Source organism: Macaca thibetana, chromosome X, assembly GCF_024542745.1.
Source record: "Macaca thibetana thibetana isolate TM-01 chromosome X, ASM2454274v1, whole genome shotgun sequence".
NCBI classification, from domain to species: Eukaryota; Metazoa; Chordata; class Mammalia; order Primates; family Cercopithecidae; genus Macaca; species Macaca thibetana.
In genome coordinates this window covers 48661752-48681775 of record NC_065598.1, presented here as the reverse complement: position 1 = coordinate 48681775, position 20024 = coordinate 48661752, and the positions used below count along the sequence as shown (strand labels likewise).

At 50.6% G+C, this 20024-nt stretch overlaps 1 protein-coding gene across 1 annotated transcript in view; it reads left to right on the top strand.

The window, feature by feature from the left end:
• Positions 1–20012, top strand: part of GRIPAP1 (GRIP1 associated protein 1) — a 28883-nt gene extending 8871 nt beyond the window's left edge. The window contains exons 6-26 of the mRNA XM_050775580.1: positions 338–488; positions 2505–2689; positions 2883–2930; positions 3904–3935; positions 4025–4072; positions 4197–4296; positions 6046–6123; positions 6336–6428; positions 9025–9159; positions 10566–10661; positions 10992–11204; positions 11340–11453; positions 12548–12625; positions 12729–12824; positions 12949–13005; positions 13128–13227; positions 15695–15825; positions 17367–17489; positions 17616–17709; positions 18437–18591; positions 19451–20012. Coding sequence (XP_050631537.1) covers positions 338–488; positions 2505–2689; positions 2883–2930; positions 3904–3935; positions 4025–4072; positions 4197–4296; positions 6046–6123; positions 6336–6428; positions 9025–9159; positions 10566–10661; positions 10992–11204; positions 11340–11453; positions 12548–12625; positions 12729–12824; positions 12949–13005; positions 13128–13227; positions 15695–15825; positions 17367–17489; positions 17616–17709; positions 18437–18591; positions 19451–19543 — 2220 coding nt within the window. The 3' untranslated portion in view covers positions 19544–20012. The remainder of the gene's footprint in view (positions 1–337; positions 489–2504; positions 2690–2882; positions 2931–3903; positions 3936–4024; positions 4073–4196; positions 4297–6045; positions 6124–6335; positions 6429–9024; positions 9160–10565; positions 10662–10991; positions 11205–11339; positions 11454–12547; positions 12626–12728; positions 12825–12948; positions 13006–13127; positions 13228–15694; positions 15826–17366; positions 17490–17615; positions 17710–18436; positions 18592–19450) is intronic.
• Positions 20013–20024: the final 12 nt, after the last annotated feature.

The window sequence follows — 20024 nt, the reverse complement described above, 5'->3', positions numbered from 1 at the left end:
GAGGCTGTCTGTAGCACTAACAACCTCCAGAGGAGCCTGAGGTCTTGGATTGCATCTCTGAGGTTGGAAGTAGGAAGAGGAAAATGGTTTTTGGTGTCCTCATACTTGGTATGCTCTTGGTATTTTCTGACTCTGCCACTTAAAAGATGTGTGAATTTGAAATTGTTTAACATCTCTGTGCCTCAATGTCCTTATTTGTAAAGTGGGAGGGCACCTACATCATAGGGTCATTATGGGAATTGAGTGAATTGTAAAGTACATGGACAAATGCTATGTAGGTTTCAGCAAATACTGTTCTGATTCTTTGCTTCTCTGCCCCTTCTCTTCCTCTGTTCAGCTCTGCAGCCAGATGGAACAGCTGGAGCGAGAGAACCAGCAACTGAAGGAGGGGGCTGCAGGAGCAGGGGTTGCCCAAGCTGGGCCCCTCGTGGATGGGGAGCTGCTGAGGCTGCAGGCTGAAAACACAGCCTTGCAGAAGAACGTGGCAGGTGCATAGAGGCCCTCCTGGGGATGCGGGGACCTTGGGGCTTGAGTAGGGCAAGAAAGGCTGTCATCCTCTCAGGGGGAGGAGAAGGGCTTCAGAAATAGGGTTGGCCCATGCCCTGTGTGGCTTTGGACAAGCCATTTCACCTCTCTGAGCCAAAGCCTTGTCATCTACACAGTTCATGTAGTGATGTCTGTCACCCAGAAGATTGTAGTAGAGGTAAAAGGTAATATCATTCTGCATTAGTTCAGTGTCTGATACCTAGCAGATGTTACAGATTAGCAGCTTGAATGTCAAAAAGGAGATATTTGCTAAGTGGAAAAAGTGAATGGAGTGTTGGGAAGATTCTGAGCCCAGATTGTAAGTGGGGTCTGGGATGAAAGCTGAAAGAAAGCTTGATAGAGTGTGGGAGCATGTGGTATGTGGAACTTTGGAGAGCAGCTGGGACGTCTGTGGTGGTGGGTGCTGGTTCCATGACTAGGAGGGAGACTTAGTAGAATGTGGGTGGGAATTAGGAGGCTCTAGGAGGGATTCAGCTATAAGTCAATGGTGGCACATGGTGGGCATGGCCTTCAAGGGCTATGGGTGGGGCTTGAAGGATTGAGAATGGGATTTGTGAAACCAGCTTGGGCTAATAGTAAACAGAATCTTAGTGGTTGATAGGGCTTAAAATATTTGTGAGAGACTGGGCACAGTGGCTCATACCTGTGATTCCAGCACTCTGGGAGGCCGAGGCAGAAGGATCTCTTGAGGCTAGGAGTTCAAGACCAGTCTGGGCAACATAGCAGGACCTTGTGTGTACTAAAAATAAAATAGGCCAGGCGCGGTGGCTCACACCTGTAATCCTAGCACTTTGGGAGGCCAAGGTGGGCAGATCGCCTGAGGTCAGAAGTTCAAGACCAACCTGGCCAACATGGCGAAACCCTGTTTCTATTAAAAATACAATAATTAGCCAGGTTTGGTGGAGCATGCCTGTAATTCCAGCTACTTGGGAGGCTGAGGCAGAAGAATCACTTGAACCTAGGAGGCAGAGTTTGCAGTGAGCCGAGATCACACCACTGTACTCCAGCCTGGGTGACAGTGAGAGACTCCATCTCAAGAAAATAAACAAATAAATAAATAATAAAATAAAAAAATTAAACGGGCATGGTGTGCACTTGTAGTCCCAGCTACTTGGGAGGATCGCTTGAGCCCAGGAGTTGGAGGTTGCAGCGAGCTATGATTGCACCACTGCACACCAGCCTGGGCAACAGAGCAAGACTGTCTAGGGAAAAAGTTTTTTTTTGAGATGGAGTCTCGCTCTGTCACCCAGGCTGGAGTGCAATGGCTCGATCTCGGCTCAATGCAACCTCTGCCTCCTGGGTTCAAGCGATTCTCCTGCCTCGGCCCCATGAGTAGCTGGGATTACAGGCGCGTTCGCTACCACACCCGCCTAATTTTTGTATTTTTAGTAGAGACTGGGTTTCATCATGTTGGTCAGGCTGGTCTTGAACTCCTGACCTCGTGATCCGCCCGCCTTGGCCTCCCAAAGTGCTGGGATTACAGGCGTGAGCCACCGTGCCTGGCCAGGGAAAAAGATTTTTGGGGGAGGCTGAGACGGGAGGATTGCTTGAGCTCAGGAGTTCAAGACCAGCCTGGGCAATGTAGTAAGACCTTGTCTCTACAATAACTCAAAGAATTAGCCCGGGGTGATGGCACACACCTCTGATCCCAGCTACTTGGGGGAGTGAGGTGGGAGAATCACTTGAGCCCAGGAGGTCAAGGCTGCAGTGAACCGTAATCATTCCACTGCACTCCAGCCTGGGTGACATAGCAAGTCCCTGTCTCAAAAAAAAAAAAAAAAAAAAAAAAATGTTAGAGGCATGGATAGAGCTGAACCTTCGTCTTTTATGCATGTGGTCATTTGGCGCAGGGACTCTGCCACCTGAGGGGTTGAAGGCCAGTTCTCCCTCTGTTCGACGCATGGCAAGAGACTTCAGAGACCATCTCATCCATAATATATCCCTGTTCTACTCACCAGCCCTGCAGGAACGCTACGGGAAAGAAGCCGGGAAGTCCTTAGCTGTCAGTGAGGGCCAGGGGGACCCCCCAGGGGGTCCAGCCCCCACCGTCCTGGCCCCCATGCCATTGGCAGAGGTGGAGCTGAAATGGGAAATGGAGAAAGAGGAGAAGAGATTGCTCTGGGAGCAGCTGCAAGGCTTAGAGGTGAATCTGGGTCTGTTGGAGCTGGAGACAGAAGGCAGGGCAGATGTTCTACCTCTGTCTATAGTCCCACAGAGATGGCTGTGATATCACACCATCTTGTGGGCTGATGGGGTGAGGGAGGCAGATGGGCAGGGGAAGGCTTCTCCCTGTCCTTGCTGACAACAACCCTCCCATCCCTCATCCTTCCCTGCAGAGCTCAAAGCAGGCCGAAACATCCAGGCTGCAGGAGGAACTTGCTAAGGTGCGGCTGCTTGGCTCTTTCCCATTTTACTCCCAATCTGCTGGATTCTTTCCCATTCCATTCCCAATCCTAGGGCAGAAGGGGCATTGTACCCCATCAAAGCCTAGGTTTCATCATCTGTGAAATGGAGAGACTCACACCTATGTCTCAGTTACTTTCAGTATGGAATGGGCTAATGTGGTCCCACTATATCTTGTGTATGATAAGTTTCATCCCATCCATCTCCTCTCAGCTTTGCCCATTCACTCATTCATTCATTCATGCAAGCATTTACAGACTCCTGACTCTTATCTTAGGACCTGGAGACCCAGGGATGAGGCACCCAGTCATGATCCTGCTTTCCAGGCCCCCCAGTCTAGCCATTCTATAACATGGCCATTGGCCACTATTTTGGGAGCATAAATACTGGGCTTTGGAGCCTGAAGGATCTGGGTGGAGATAATACTGTTGTTGCTGACCAGCTGGGCAACCAAAGACTCAGTTTCCCCATTTGTAAAATGTACTACTCACTTCTCAGGGCTATTTTGAGGATTCCACAAGATAACATAAGTAAATCCTGGCTTCCAAAAAGGACTTCATAAGAAGTGTCTATATTGGCCGGGCGCGGTGGCTCAAGTCTGTAATCCCAGCACTTTGGGAGGCCGAGACGGGCGGATCACGAGGTCAGGAGATCGAGACCATCCTGTCTAACACGGTGAAACCCCGTCTCTACTAAAAATACAAAAAAACTAGCCGGGCGAGGTGGCGGGCGCCTGTAGTCCCAGCTACTCGGGAGGCTGAGGCAGGAGAATGGCATAAACCCAGGAGGCGGAGCTTGCAGTGAGCTGAGATCCGGCCACTGAACTCCAGCCTGGGAGACAGAGTGAGACTCCGTCTCAAAAAAAAAAAAAAAAAAAAAGTCTATATTTATTAATTTTATATTTGTCTTTATATTATTCTCAATGTTATCACTTGTCTGCACCCCTCTCCCCAGCTCTCCGAGAAACTGAAAAAGAAACAAGAAAGGTAAATTTCTTTTTCCTAGGGGTACTGGGGGCTGAGGGGGGAATTAACTTATGGAACTGACCCATCTACATCTGTCCTTCTGTGCCCAGTTTTTGCCGTCTGCAGACAGAAAAGGAGACTCTATTTAATGACAGCAGGTAACTGCCAGATTTGCAGGCATTGGTGGACAATTGGGACAGTGCCTAGTGAAGACTACAGGGGCAGAGCTAGGAGACCGGGCCTCAAGCCATGCCCAACACACCCCCTCCCCATCACCCCTAGGAACAAGATTGAGGAATTACAACAACGGAAGGAAGCTGATCACAAAGCCCAGTTGGCTCGAACCCAGAAGCTGCAGCAGGAACTTGAGGCTGCAAATCAGGTGATGGGGGCTGGGTTCTGAGATCCCTGGGGTAGGGGCTAGGACTGGGAGCCTGGAGAGGTCTGAGGTCCATGGAGGCTGGCTGGGGAGTCTGAGATTTCCTGTGTTGGAAATGGATTCTAGGGTACCCCAGGAGCTAGGAAAATGGAGAGCCCTAGGAATTGTTATAGGAGTCTTCATGAGTGTAAGATCTCAGGGGGCTAAGGACTTAGGGGGCTGTGTGCTATAAATTTGTGTAAATATGAAACTCCTGGAGGTTTGAGACCACAGTCTGGATGAATCTGTGGTCAGTAGGGCCTAGGACCAGGAATTGGGGTAAGTCTGAACTCCCTGGGCGCTGGGTGACTTTAAGACCTTTAGGGGCGGCCGGGCGCGGTGGCTCAAGCCTGTAATCCCAGCACTTTGGGAGGCCGAGACGGGCAGATCACGAGGTCAGGAGATCGAGACCATCCTGGCTAACACGGTGAAACCCCGTCTCTACTAAAAAAAATACAAAAAACTAGCCGGGCGAGGTGGCGGGCGCCTGTGGTCCCAGCTACTCGGGAGGCTGAGGCAGGAGAATGGCGTGAACCCAGGAGGCGGAGCTTGCAGTGAGCTGAGATCCGGCCACTGCACTCCAGCCTGGGCGACAGAGCGAGACTCCGTCTCAAAAAAAAAAAAACCAAAAAAAACAAAAAAAAAAAAAAAAAAAAAAAAAAAAAGACCTTTAGGGGCTGGGATATCAGTAAATTTGGGACTCCCAAGGGCTGAGGACATGGCTGGGTACAACTTTCAAGGGTGAGACAGTTGGGGCTGAAGGCTGAGTGCATTTGAGACTCTCAGGATCTGGGCGCTGGCTTGGGCCTAAGACACCTAGGAAGTGAGATCATATGGGCTAGGTAGTCCTGAGATCCTTGGGGGCTGTGAACAAAAAGCTGGTCAGTCTGAGACCTCCAGGGGCTGGAGCAAAAGTTTAGGTGGGTCTGAGGCTCCTGAGTACGGGGGGCTGGATGACTCTGAAGCCTCTGGGTTTCCTTCTAGAAAAGGTGAGTCTGAGGTCCCTTGGAATGGAGGATATGGTGGCTTGTGGTTCTGAAGTCCCTAGAAACTGGGAACATGGGGTCTAAGACAGGAGTCTAGGTAAAGCTGAGACCCCCAGGAACTGGTGGTTAGCTGGGTCTGAAGATCCCAAGAGACTGGGGAGCAGAGTGACAGGTGAAGGAGTCAGTCTGAGAGTTCACCAGGACCTGGAAACTAGGAGGTTGTGAGTTTGAGACCTCTAGGATCTGGGACTATGAGTTTGGGTGGATCTCACTTGGGAGATAGGGACATGGGAGATGAGTGTGTCTGAAACCCCTGGTGGCTGGGATTGGGAGGCTGGGTGAAGCTGTCATCCTTGTGTGCTGACTACATCTGAGATCCATGGGGCTGACTGTGTCTGAGAATCCTGGAGCTCCCAAGCTGGAATCTGCATGAGTATGAGACCTCTTATGGATGGGAGCTGAGTGAGTTTGAACCACACAGGAGCTACGGCCAGGAGACTAGATGTGCCTGAGATCTTGGAGGCTGGGATAGAGGGGCTGACTGTGTCTTAAGCCCCTGAGGGTAGTGACCTGGCGTCTGGGTGAACCTGAGATTGCTGCTGGCTAGATAGTCTGAGACCCACAGGTGCTGGGAACATGCTGTCGGGTGGTCAAAGAGGGAGTCTGTATGGTTGTATGCACCCCAGGAGAGGCTGAGGTGTAAAATGGGCTCCTCTGGTCTCCACAGAGCTTGGCAGAGCTGAGAGATCAGCGGCAAGGGGAACGCCTGGAACATGCGGCAGCTTTGCGGGCCCTACAAGATCAGGTATGTTGTACTGGGTGGGCTCAGGGAGCTGGGGTTCAGGATGGGGGCAGCCTGAGTGGGTACTACATAGGCAGGCAAGGTTCCAGGGGATCCTGCTTCCCCCAGGCCTTCGTGTGTGTTTGTGTGTGTATGTGTCCTTTCTTTCTTGGCTGTGGGTAGGTCCTGTCCCCCTGTTCTGGACCCACTCTCACCTGCTGTGGGCATGGGGCCAGGTATCCATCCAGAGTGCAGATGCACAGGAACAAGTGGAAGGGCTTTTGGCTGAGAACAATGCCTTGAGGACTAGCCTGGCTGCCCTGGAGCAGGTAAAGGACACCTGGGGGCCCTTGCTGATCCCTGTCTTGTTCCCCCGTCTCCATCTGTTTCTGGTGCACATCAGGGTAGGGTGGTCTGGACCCCATGCTATTCTCCTGTCTTTGTTTCTGTTGCTCCTTTCAGTTGGCATCCAGCCCTCTTCTCTCTGGCCATCCATCCCTACTTTTTTTTTTTAACTTTAAAAAATTTTATTAGGGAGGCTGAGGCAGGAGAATTGCTTGAACCAGGACCCAGGAGGCAGAGGTTGCAGTGAGCCGAGATCGCGCCACTGTACTCCAGCCTGGGTGACAGAGCAATACTCTGTCTCAAAAAAAAAAAAAAAAAAAAAACGGGCTTGGTGGCTCACACCTGTAATCCCAGAACTTTGGGAGGCCGAGGCAGGCGGATCACCTGAGGTCAGGAGTTCGAGACCAGCCTGACCAACATAGAGAAACCCCATCTCTACTAAAACTACAAAATTAGCTGGGTATGGTGGCGGGCGCCTGTAATTCCAGCTACTCGGGAGGCTGAGGTGGGAGAATCGCTTGAGCCCGGGAAGCAGAGGTTGCGGTGAGCTGAGATCGTGCCATTGCACTCCAGCCTGGGCAACAAGAGTGAAACTCCATCTCAAAAAAAAAAAAAAAAAAAAAAAACCTTATTGGCCAGGCGTGGTGCTCACACCTGTAATCCCAGCACTTTGGGAGGCAGAGGTGGGCAGATCACCTGACATCAGGAGTTTGAGACCAGCCTGGCCAACATGGCGAAACTTCGTCTCTACTAAAAATACAAAAATTCGGCCAGGTGCGGTGGCTCACACCTGTAATCCCAGCACTTTGGGAGACCGAGGCGGGCGGATCACGAGGTCAGGAGATCGAGACCATTCTGGCTAACATGGTGAAACCCCGTCTCTACTAAAAATACAAAAAAAGTAACTGGACGTGGTGGCAGGAGCCTGTAGTCCCAGCTACTTGGGAGGCTGAGGCAGGAGAATGGCGAACCCGGGAGGCAGAGCTTGCAGTGAGCCGAGATTGCTCCACTGCACTCCAGCCTGGGTGACCGAGCGAGACTCCATCTCAAAAAAAAAAAAAGAAAAAAAAAAATTCGGCTCGGCGCAATGTCTCACACCTATAATCCCAGCACTTTGGGAGGCTGAGACGGGCGGATCACCTGGGGTCCAGAGTTCGAGACCAGCCTGGCCAATATGGTGAAACCTCGTCCCTACTAAAAATACAAAAAAATTAGCTGGGCATGGTGGCGCACGCCTGTAATCCCAGCTACTCGAGAGGCTGAGGCAGGAGAATTGCTTGAACCTGGGAGGCAGAGGTTGTAGTGAGCCGAGATCGTGCCACTGCACTCCAGCCTGGGCGACGGAGCGAGACTCCGTCTCAAAAAAAAAAAAAAAAAAAAAAAAAAAAAATTAGCCGGGTGTGGTGGGGCCTGTAATTCCAGCTACCTGGGAGGCTGGGAGGATGAGGTAGGAGAATCGATTGAACCTGGGAGGCAGAGGCTGCAGTGAGCTGAGATGGTGCCACTGCACTCCAGCCTGGGTGACAGAGCAAGACTCCATCTCAAAAAAGAGAAAAAAAATTATTTTGTAGAGACAGGGTCTCACTGTGTTGCCCAGACTGGCTCAAACTTCTGGCCTCAAGCTGTCTTCCCACCTCGGCCTCCCAAAGTGCTGGGATTACAGACGTGAGCCACTGTGCTTGGCCTATCTCTGCTTTTCTTTCTTTCTAGTTTCTCTCTAGTAAAGTACATGAAATGTACTAATCTTAAGTGTACACTCAGTGAATCCTGTCTTCCTCTCTCTCTGCCTCTGTCTCTCTCTTTTCTCTCTCTCTCTTTCTCTCCCCGCCACCATAGCCACTACCCAGATCAAAGTATAAAGCACTTTTAGTACCCCAGAAGGTCCCCTTTATCCCTTCAAAGTCAGTCTCCCCCAGAAGTAACCATTATTCTGATCTCTAGCAACGTAAGATTCATTTTGCTTGTTCTTTAACTTTATATAAATGGAATCAGCTGCTCTTTGTCTCTGACTTCTTTCTGGTAGCACTATGTAAGTTTATCCACGTGGAACACAGGTGTGTTCTCTTTTTTTTTTTTTTTTTTTTTTTGAGACGGAGTCTGGCTCTGTGGCCCAGGCTGGAGTGCAGTGGCACGATCTCGGCTCACTGCAAGCTCCGCCTCCCGGGTTCACGCTATTCTCCCGCCTTAGCCTCCGAGTAGCTGGGACTACAGGCGCCCGCCACCACGCCCGGCTAGTTTTTTATATTTTTAGTAGAGACGGGGTTTCACCATGTTAGCCAGGATGGTCTCGATCTCCTGACCTTGTGATCCACCCGCCTCGGCCTCCCAAAGTGCTGGGATTACAGGCTTGAGCCACCGCGCCCGGCCAGGTGTGTTCTCTTATTGTTGTGTGGTATTCCATTGTATGAACATGCCACATTTACCCATTCTCTTCATTGCTTTTCTGTTTGAAATTTCCTCTCTCTTCCTGGTTCTCTTCCCACCTCCCTCCCTGTTTCCCTGGAACTAGGAGGCTCATACCCTGTCCCTGGCCCCTGGGGTCCCTTTCACTCTACTTCTTATCACCACTACTTTCTCCAGATCCAAACAGCAAAGACCCAAGAACTGAATATGCTCCGGGAACAGACCACTGGGCTGGCAGCTGAGTTGCAGCAGCGGCAGGCTGAGTACGAGAACCTTATGGGACAGAAAGATGACCTCAACTCCCAGCTCCAGGTAACACCTTTGGCTCTGGCCTGTCTCTTCCTAGTTCCCTAGTAATGGCCCAGGGAAGTCACCAATAAGGTAGAGTGGGAAGACTGGAGTCAGGAGGACTTAGGTTCCAGTCTGGCTCCCTAACTTATTAGCACCTTTGTGTTCTGGGACAAGTCATTTCACTTCTCTGAAACTAGCCTCTTCAGTTAGTTAGGATATCCATTCTTTTTCATTTTATTTTTATTTTTTATTTTATTTTATTTTATTTATTTATTTTTTGAGATGGAGTCTCACTTTGTCGCCCAGGCTGGAGTGCAGTGGCATGATCTCGGCTCACTGCAAGCTCTGCCTCCCGGGTTCTCGCCATTCTCCTGCCTCTGCCTCCAGAGTAGCTGGGACTACAGGCGCCCGCCACCACGCCTGGCTAATTTTTGGTATTTTTAGTAGAGACAGGGTTTCACCGTGTTAGCCAGGATGGTTTCGATCTCCTGAACTCATGATCCACCCACCTCGGCCTCCCAAAGTGCTGGGATTACAGGTGTGAGCCACCGCGCTGGGCCTCTTTTTTTTTTTTTTTTTTGAGATGGAGTCTCGCTCTGTCGCCCAGGCTGGAGTGCAGTGGCGCCATCTCAGCTCACTGCAGCCTCCGCCTCCTGGGTTCAAGTGATTCTCCTGCCTCAGCCTCCCAAGTAGCTGGGATTACAGGCACCTGGCACCACACCCAGCTAATTTCGTATTTTTAGTAGAGACGGGGTTTCACCATGTTGGTCAGGCTGGTCTCAAACTCCTGACCTCAGGAGATCCACCCGACTCAGCCTCCCAAAGGATATCCATTCTGATTCCATAATAGAAACCAGAATAACAGTAGATTAAATAAGATACAAATTTAGTTTTCTCTCATTAAAAGTCCAGGTATGTTGTTCAGGGATGGAATGATGGCTTTCCAGTCATCAGTGACCCAGGTTCTTTCTCCATTGCTGTTCCTCCACCTTCAACACAAGACTTTTATCTTGGCATCCAAGACAGGTGCTGAAGCTCCCCGACCATCATGTTTGTATTCTATATGGAAAGAAGGAGGAAAGGGGGCAGGGAAGAGTGTGCCTCTTTCCTTTAAGAGCATAACCTAAATTACACTCACCACTTCCGCATACACAAGTAAATCACATGGCCATACCTAACAGTGAGGGAGGAGGGGAAACATCTGCTAGACAGCTGTATGCCTGATTATAAATTTTATTGCTAGGGAAGTAAGGGAGAATGAATACTGGGGAGCAACTAGCAGTCTCTGCTATATTTCCTATCCAGAAATTGAGATCACAATACCAACTTTACCACGGAGAAGGGAGATGGTCTACCAGATGGTCCTGGGTGACTAGCACCTACTGGATGCTCTTTATCAAACTCTTTCCCCTTGGTGTCTGCATTAGGAGTCATTACGGGCCAATAGTCGGCTGCTGGAACAACTTCAAGAGATAGGGCAGGAGAAGGAGCAGTTGACCCAGGAACTACAGGAAGCTCGGAAGGTAGGGGAACATGAGGGTTGAGGGGAGAGGATGAGGGGTAGGAATTGGCTCAGTCCATGGGGGTGGGAAGAGGTGATATAGCCAAATATGTGGGGATAGGAGGGAAAGGAAAATTGATTGGTTTGTGGTTGACCAGTTTCTTGGCCAAATCCATCAGAGTGGGAGGGGAAAGAAAGAAAGTGACCAGTTCTATAAGGATGGGTGAGTGCCTTAGCCAGTTCAATGGGGATGGGAGTGGAGTTTGGCTAGTTCTTTGGGCATGGGAAGAGGGTGGGAGGCCTTTTTTCAATGTTGTGGAATGAAGTTAACTGCCATCATCCTGGTCCCCAGAGTGCTGAGAAGCGGAAGGCCATGCTGGATGAGCTAGCAATGGAGACGCTGCAAGAGAAGTCCCAGCACAAGGAAGAGCTGGGAGCAGTTCGTCTACGGCATGAGAAGGAGGTGCTGGGGGTGCGTGCCCGCTATGAGCGTGAGCTCCGAGAGCTGCATGAAGACAAGAAGCGTCAGGAGGAGGAGCTCCGTGGGCAGATCCGGGAGGAGAAGGTGGGTGGGTAGATGACGATGCCCTTCTTCCTCTAAAACCTGGGGACCACAGTGTTGCTGATAGGCCAATGGGTAGCGTGCATCAGGTGCCCACTCCTCTGCCTGCCTGGCCCATGACAGTCTGCCCCATCCCAGGCCCGGACACGGGAGCTGGAGACTCTCCAGCAGACAGTGGAAGAACTTCAAGCTCAGGTACACTCCATGGATGGAGCCAAGGGCTGGTTTGAACGGCGCTTGAAAGAAGCCGAGGTGAGTTGGGGATGCCTGGTGAGGAACAAGAGGTTGATTGGGGCCCTCATGTCAAACCAGAGAAACAGGAGTGGTCAGGCCCTGGAACTTCCCGAGATTTTCTGGACTTAGGGATATCCCCACAGTCCCCTGGCTCAATAGCAGCTCTCTGGAGTGGATCAGGGGATGGCCATCAGATAGGACAGACTGTCACGTGTTAAGGCTGCCCTGCCTTTATGCAAATTTGGAAAGGCACCTCTTTCTCCTGAAACTGTACTTCTGTCAGGAAATTAATGCAATACACTGATGTTATTTGAATAAGAACCTGTTGGGTGTGGTGGCTCATGCCTGTAATCCCAGCATTTTGGGAGGCCGAGGTGGGCGGATCACTTGAGGTCAGGAGTTTAAGACCAGCCTGGCCAACATGGTGAAACCCTGTCTCTACTAAAAATATAAAAATTAGCTGGGCATGGTGGCCGGCGCCTGTAATTCCAGCTACTCAGGAGGCTGAGGCAGGAGAATCACTTGAACCCAGGAGGCAGAGGTTGCAGTGAGCTGAGATTGTGCCACTGCACTCTAGCCTGTCTCAAAAAAAGAACCTTTGTTGCCATTTTCTGGAAATCTCATGATACATTGAAAGGCATTGTCATGTAGCAGTGAAGAGCACAGGCTGGAGCCAGTTGTTTGTCTAGGTTTGAATCCTGGCTGGGCTGTTTCCTAGCTGTGTGACCTTAGGCAGGTTATCTGACCTCTCTGTGGCCTGTTTTCATCAATGGTAGAAAGGGGATAACAATAATATCTACCGTCTAGGTATTACGGGAGGATTACAGAAAATGAGTTAATATATGTAAAACCCTTAGAACATTCTTGGCACATAGTAAGCGCTGTGTTATGTTTTGTTAAATAAAATAAAATGTAAATGCAAATCTAGGTCAACCATGTGAATGGTGCAGCTTTAGATGTGACACTTCTGTATACTGCCTAAGGGCATGTGGGGTTCCCTGCAGGAGGGTCATTTCTGCATACCTCTGGGCCCCCATTGCAGTCCCTCATACCCCTAACGGGGCATGATATCTTCTGGGGGGCTGTGGCCAGACCTGGGACTTGTCTTGTAGGAATCCCTGCAGCAGCAGCAGCAGGAACAAGAGGAAGCCCTCAAGCAGTGTCGGGAGCAGCATGCTGCCGAGCTGAAGGTGCCTCTCGCATGATGGTGTTCCTCTCTCCAGACAGTGACGGGCCCTCCTGGGAGGACAGAGGCTTCCCAAGCCAATGCCTAAGCTGCTTTCTGCTTTGCAGGACAAGGAGGAGGAGCTACAGGATGTGCGGGATCAGCTCGAGCAGGCCCAGGAGGAGCGGGACTGCCACCTGAAGACCATTAGCAGCCTGAAGCAGGTCAGCGGTCCTTGCACAGCCCCCAGACACACCCCTGATCCTCAGCGTGCAGGAGGGGCAGGGAGGGAGCATGCTTCAGGCAGCCCTTCTGGCACCTACCAGCCATGCCTGCTTTCTCCCACAGGAAGTGAAGGACACAGCGGATGGGCAGAGGATCCTGGAGAAGAAGGGCAGTGCTGCGGTAAGACAGAGGGGTGCTCAAGCACGGCTCCCTCCTACCTGCAGGCTCCCTCCTACCTCCTGCAGCCTCCCTCCTATGGGCCCACTGGGCCTTAGTCCTCATCTTACCCCTGTCCCCCACAGCTCAAGGACCTCAAGCGGCAGCTGCATTTGGAGCGGAAACGGGCAGATAAGCTGCAGGAGCGGCTGCAGGACATCCTCACTAATAGCAAGAGCCGCTCAGGTGAGGGACCAGGACAGGCAGAGGAGGCTGAGGCATGGGGTAGGCAGGGCCTGGGCCCGCAGGCTGCAGGTCAGTCCTGCATCTTCCTCAGCTGTGCTTTCCTGCTTCTGTCGCTCTGGAACTCCATCTGTCTTTTACCTCTTCTCTGCCTCTCCTCTGATTCTTTCTCTGCATTTTCTCTTATTTCTATCTTTCTGTCTCATTTTTGCCCTGTCTCTTCTCAGTTTCTGTCTCTGCATCTGTCTCAGTTTGTTCTCTCTCTTTCCTCTATATTTGCCTTTATCTCCTTGCTTTCTTTCTCTAGTTTTCTCTCTTTTTTTTTTTTTTTTTTTTTTGAGTCAGAGTTTTGCTCTTGTTGCCCAGGCTGGAGTGCAATGGTGTGATCTCCGCTCACTGCAACCTCCGCCTCCCGGGTTCAAGCAATTCTCCTGCCTCGGCCTCCTGAGTAACTGGGATTACAGGCATGCACCACCACGCCCGGCTAATTTTGTATTTTTAGTAGAGGCAGAGTTTCTCCATGTTGGTCAGGCTGGTCCCAAACTCCCAACCTCAGGTGATCTGCCTGCCTCAGCCTCCCAAAGTGTTGGGATTACAGGCATGAGCCACTGCGCCCAGCGCCCCCTTACTTTTCTCTGTCCCTTTATCTCTTCCCACCACTTTATCTCTGTCTCCTCTTCCTCTCTCTTCTGTTTGTCTGTTTATATCTCTGTCTCCTCACTGTATGTCCTACGTTACACACTCCCACACCTCACTTGGTGTTTCTAAATCTATTGTATACAATCTCTCATTCTGTAAATCTCCACACTCAAGTACAGGCTCCCTGATATAAAACTCCCTGAGTCCCTGCCCTCCAGAAGCCCCCAGTTGAGCTAGGGAGACAGACTTATACACAGTCAGCAACCCTGTGGTGTTTTCATTATACAACTAATCCAATCTGTTATTTCTGCCACTTCAAGCAGAAGACACACACACACGCACAACTTTAGTTGCTTCAGCCTTTTTTTAGACGGGGATGGCCTATAAATACATTTAAGTAAGTAAAATGCAGTGATGGCTCTGTTGTATCTCCTAGATCACAGACTCAGAGAAAACTTGGTCCCTTGTTCCCCTACTCGGGATACCTATGGATCCCCACTCAGTCACCCCACCCTTGCCAGAGATCCCTGAGGGCTTTAAGTGACGTGGCAAAACAGATGTATCTCTCACCAAATCAATTTCTCTCTGAGGCACTCAGTCTCCCGAAGTAACCTTTCTTTATAAAGGAGGAGTTTTGTTTCTGTTTTATCACAGACGAATGTAAGAATCTTGGGGAAGGTGTAATCCCAGCACTTTGGGAGGCCAAGGTGGGTGGATCACCTGAGGTCAGGAGTTTAAGACCAGTCTGGCCAACATGGTGAAACCCCGTCTCAACTAAAAATACAAAAAAATTAGCTGGGCATGGTGGTGGATGCCTGTAATCCCAGCTGCTTCGGGAGGCTGAGTCAGGAGAATTGCCTGAACCCAGGAGGCAGGGGTTGCAGTGAGCCAAGATTGCGGCATTGCACTCCAGCCTGGGCGACAAGAGTGAAACTCTGTCTAAAAAAAAAGAAAAGAATCTTGGGAAAAGTTACAATTGTATACCATACATTCAATACATTCACCTTGTCCATTAGATTAAACTGAGAGTTAGGTGCGTGGTTACGAGAGCCTGCTTGCATGTTTTTTTCTCTCTGTCTCTGCTCTGGCTCACTTCTTTCTCCAGGGTCTCTGTTAGTTTCTGTCATCTGCTCTGGCTTTCCATCTCTGGCATTTTCTCTCTGCAAGCAGATGTACCCTGTGCCCTCCTAGCTGTCTTCCTTTCTCTGAACCCTGTGTCCAAGTGTGTCTGCCATTTGAGGCCCATGTGTACCCACATCGTTGTGTTTCTCCAACCTCTTCCATTTTCTCCCTCTCTTTTTGTATGTGTTTCTCCAGAAAGGCAGCTCTTTCTTTTCTTTTCTTTTCTTTTCTTTTCTTTTTTTTTTTTTTTTGAAACGGAGTCTCACTCTGTCACCCAGGCTGGAGTGCAATGGTGCGATCTCGGCTCATTGCAACCTCCGCCTGCCAGGTTCAAGCGATTCTCCTGCCTCAGCCTCCTGAGTTGCCGGAATTACAGGCATGCACCACCACACCTCGCTAATTTTTGTATTTTTAGTAGAGACAGGGTTTCTCCACGTTGGCCAGGCTGTTCTCGAACTCCTGACATCAAGTGATCCACCCGCCTCGGCCTCCCAAAGTGCTGAGATTACAGGTGTGAGCCAGTGCGCCCGGCCTCAGCTCTTTTTTCTGTGTCTGTCTCTCCCTGTCCTCCTGTCTGCTTCTGCCTTTCCCCATGCCTCGGTGTCTCTCTTTCCATCTCTGTTAAATCTGTTTCTGCCTCTTCCTGCTGGTTGCTGCTCTGGGACTCAGGGGTATTGGGGCTCAAGTTTCTCTTCCCTCCACCACCCAGGCCTTGAGGAGCTGGTTCTCTCAGAGATGAACTCACCAAGCCGGACCCAGACAGGGGACAGCAGTAGCATCTCCTCCTTCAGCTACCGGGAGATCTTGCGGGAAAAGGAGAGCTCGGCTGTTCCAGCCAGGGTAAGGGGAAAGGAAGAACCTACAGCTCCAGCTTCTCTCAACCCAAAAATCTGAGAACTCCTCCCCTTTTCTCCTCACTTAAATCCATCTCCTACCTTGGGCGCAGCACACATATTTTCTTGCCAACTTCTCCCCAAGCCCACCAACTTGGATTCGGATTGCTACATGTGGGACAGGCCATTCTCTCTCTGTCTGACTTTCTGTTCCATCATCTGTGGGCTAATTCCCCCTTCTCTGGTGCCATAAAGTATGTGGCTCATAGTAGGTGCACCATCCAAGGAGAAGGTCCCTTTTTCCAACTTGTAACCATCACGAATTATTATTGCCAGCTATCATGTCAGCCTCTTTACCAGTCACTTTCCTTTGGAAATAACTTTTTTATGTTCCACAAATAGTATGTGCGCATTGTAGTACATTTTTTAAAAACCACAAATGAGCAAAGATTTTTTAAAACCTTAAATGTCTGGCCGGGTATGGTGGCTCATCCCTATAATCCTAGCACTTTGGGAGGCCAAGGTGGGTGGATCACATGAGCTCAGGAGTTTAAGACCAGCCTGGGAAACACAGTGAAACTCCGACTCTATTTAGAAAAAACAAAAACCAAGAAACCTTAAATGTCAAAAAAAATAATATTTTCACCATCCAGAAGTCACCATTATAAATTCTTAGTTCAGGGCTGGGCGTGGTGGCTCATGCCTGTAACCCCAGCACTTTGGGAGGCTGAGGTGGGCAGATCACTTGAGGTCAGGAGTTTGAGAACAGCCTGGCCAACATAGCAAAACCTTGTCTTCACTAAAATACAAAAATTAGCCGGGCGTGGTGGTGCGTGCCTGTAATTCCAGCTACTCGGGAGGCTGAGGCAGGAGAATCGCTTGATCCCGGGAGGCAGAGGTTGCAGTGAGCCAAGATCTTGCCATTGCACTCCAGCCTGGGCAACAAGAGTGAAACTCTGTCTCAAAAAAAAAAAAAAAAAAAAAAAAAAAAAAAAAAAAAAATTTAATGTCATCTAATACTTTGACCTTAACCAGATTTCTCTAGTAGGCCCCAGAATGTCCTTTCTTGCTGGTTTTATGAAAACTAGCATTCAGATTCAGAGCACATGTTACATCTGGTTGTTTTATGACCCTTAAATCTCTTTAGTGTGGTCCCTTTTTTCCTGAGACCAACTTGTTGAAGAGGCCAGCCCAGTCACCCCACAGGAAGTATGCTACCTTTTGGGTTTTTCTGCTGGCTTCCTGGTGGTATGATTTAACATGTCCCTCTCTCTTCCAGTTTTCCTGTCAGCTGGAAGTTAGATCGCATTTGCTTTGGGATCTTCCTTTAATCCTCTCCACAAGGCTCTGATGTGGTTACTCTCTACCCCCGTTTAGGCAGAGGGGAAAACAGAGTCTGAGGGTACCAAGATGGGCCTACAGTCCCATCTTCAGGGCCCACGTTCTCTCATCCACCTCTGGCCTGGTTCTCCTCCCCAGTCCCTGACACCTGTCTGCGGTCAGTGGTGCTGAGCCTGGGTCTGGCCTCTCCCCTTCTCTTTCCTGCAGTCCTTATCCAGCAGCCCTCAGGCCCAGCCCCCTCGGCCAGCAGAGCTGTCAGATGAGGAAGTGGCTGAGCTCTTTCAGCGGCTGGCAGAGACACAGCAGGAGAAATGGATGCTGGAGGAGAAGGTGCTGCCTGCCTGCCTGCCCATCCCCACTTGAAGTGCCCTTGGGGGTGTGGGGTCTGTCCAGGGCCCGCCTCATGTGTGAACATGTACAGTAGAGGGGTCTCAGGTGGGCTGGGCCATCTTGCAGGTGAAGCACCTGGAGGTGAGCAGTGCTTCCATGGCAGAGGACCTCTGCCGGAAGAGCGCCATCATTGAGACCTACGTCATGGACAGCCGGATCGGTCAGTGCCCCCTTTTCCCTGGCCCTCAGCCCTGGTCCAGCCTTCACCTGGCCCTCCCTCTCCATTATGTGCTGCGGCTTCTCTCCTCTCCTCTCGGAACTCAGCGAAGCTACTGACAAGACCATGGCCTGTGGAGGGGAGAACAGGAAAGCACTGTCTCTTGATCTCGCCTCCTCCCTCTTCTTCCTTTCTCTGTCATCTCTCCACTCTCCATTCTCCAGTGTGTCTCTCTGTCCGCTTTCTCCTTTCCTCTCCCTGTGCCTCATCTTCCTCTCCTCTCTCCCTTCTCTCTTCTCCCTGTTTCTCTTTTTCACCCCACTCCTTCATCTTGTCTCGCTGTCTATACTGTTCTATCTCCATACATTTTCCTTCTCTGTATCTTCATTGCTTTTGCTCCTTTCTTTCAAACCTTCTCCTTCACAGATTTTTCTTTATTAATCAGAATCATACTGACCAACATGTGCTGAGGACTTTCTGTGTGCTCTGTGCTTCACACTCAGTCATGTGCATCTTTCCAGTTCCACAAGTTAGTTATCCTCATTTCTCGGGGCCGCAGAGCTAGTGAGTGACAGAGCTAGGTTTCGTATGTCAAAGCCTCTGTCCCCCATGACATGGCTTTTCCTGCTCCCTTCTTCCCTGGTATTCGTCTCCTTCTTTTCTCCTCTGGCTCTGCCTGGCTCTCCTCTGGCTCTGCCGAGGGGGTTGTTCTCAGCCTGGGCCCTTGCAGATGTGTCTGTGGCAGCAGGCCACACAGACCGCAGCGGGCTGGGCAGCGTCCTGAGAGACCTAGTGAAGCCAGGCGACGAGAACCTTCGGGAGATGAACAAGAAGCTGCAGAACATGCTGGAGGAGCAGCTCACCAAGAATATGCACTTGCACAAGGCGAGTGTGGCCTGCCAGCCTACCCATCTGTTCACCCAGCCACCTGCCTACCCAGCCACAGCCCCTGGGTTATCTGCCAGTCCCCTTGCCCACCCACCCAGCCTGTCCTCCCAGCTATCCTCCTACCCACTCATCAACTACCCCATCATGCTCTCATCTTCCACTGTCTCATCAAGTTATTATCCATTCATTCCTTCCATGTATCCGCTCATCCATTTATCTACACATTCACCCAACCATTTGCCCATCTGTCCATCTGCCCAATCTACTACTTACTCATCTCATTGTCTACCCCATGTCCTGCCACCCATTTCTTGACATATCATTCTCTTATCTACTCATCAATTGCCCCTTGTGTTACCTTTCACCCACCCGGTGACCTGCCTGCCCACCTGTTGATCTCCATCTGTCCTCTGGACAATTCATTCGTCCACCAATTTGTCTACCACAGATCCCCCATGCCCATGAGTCCACACACACATCTTTTTGCCCAACCTGCCACCCAAAGACTTTCCCCATCTCTGAGAGTCAGAAAGGAGTCAGACCCAGCTCCTGCCTTTGAGAAGCAAGCTCACACTTAGTAGAAGGGCAGGTGACCAGAGTGGTGATGTATCCTGCAGCAGCACCATGCCGCAGGAGGCGTCCCACTCCCATATCTGTAGCTCCCCACCCATCCTCATGACTTTTCTGAGCCCAGCCCACTGCTGGGGGTGCTGTGAGTACCTTCCCATCCCAGGCCAGACACAGCTGAGCATTGATTAATGAAAGGGTGTGAAGGAAATCACAGATGATACTCTGCATTTGGCAAGGGAGCAGCCTGTCCCCTTTTCTGGCCCCTGATGGTTCATTTGTTTCTTAGGACATGGAAGTTCTGTCCCAGGAAATTGTGCGGCTCAGCAAGGAGTGCGTGGGGCCTCCTGACCCAGACCTAGAGCCAGGAGAAACCAGCTAAAGACCTGCAGGCTGCACCCACCTCCTCCCCCTCCTACCCCCTAGGATGCCATTCCCTTGGGCTGTGGTGGGGAAATGAGGGCTGAAGCCAAAATCAAATAGCTTGGGAGACTGGACATTAAAGGGACTAGAGGCCTGATGGTTAGTGTTAATGATCCTGTCTTAGGGCAGAGGCCACCAGGGAGTGGGGATCCTGAAGGAAGGGGCAGGGATTTCTCCTTCTTCTTGGTCCTGGCTCCCAAGGGCTTCTGTCTTCATCTCTGCATGAGCTCTCCTTCCCAGAGACCAACTCTTTTTTATTTTATTTTATTTTATTTTTTAATTTATGTCTGGAGCCTGGCTACTCTGCATTTGGGATTGGGGATGTTGGGTGGGTGTGTGGTCCATGTTCAGCGTTCTAGCAACACGTGTGTGTGTGTGTGTAAAGGCTGTGCAGCCAAAATACCATCTGGCCAGACGGGCCCACCCACTGACTGTCTCGT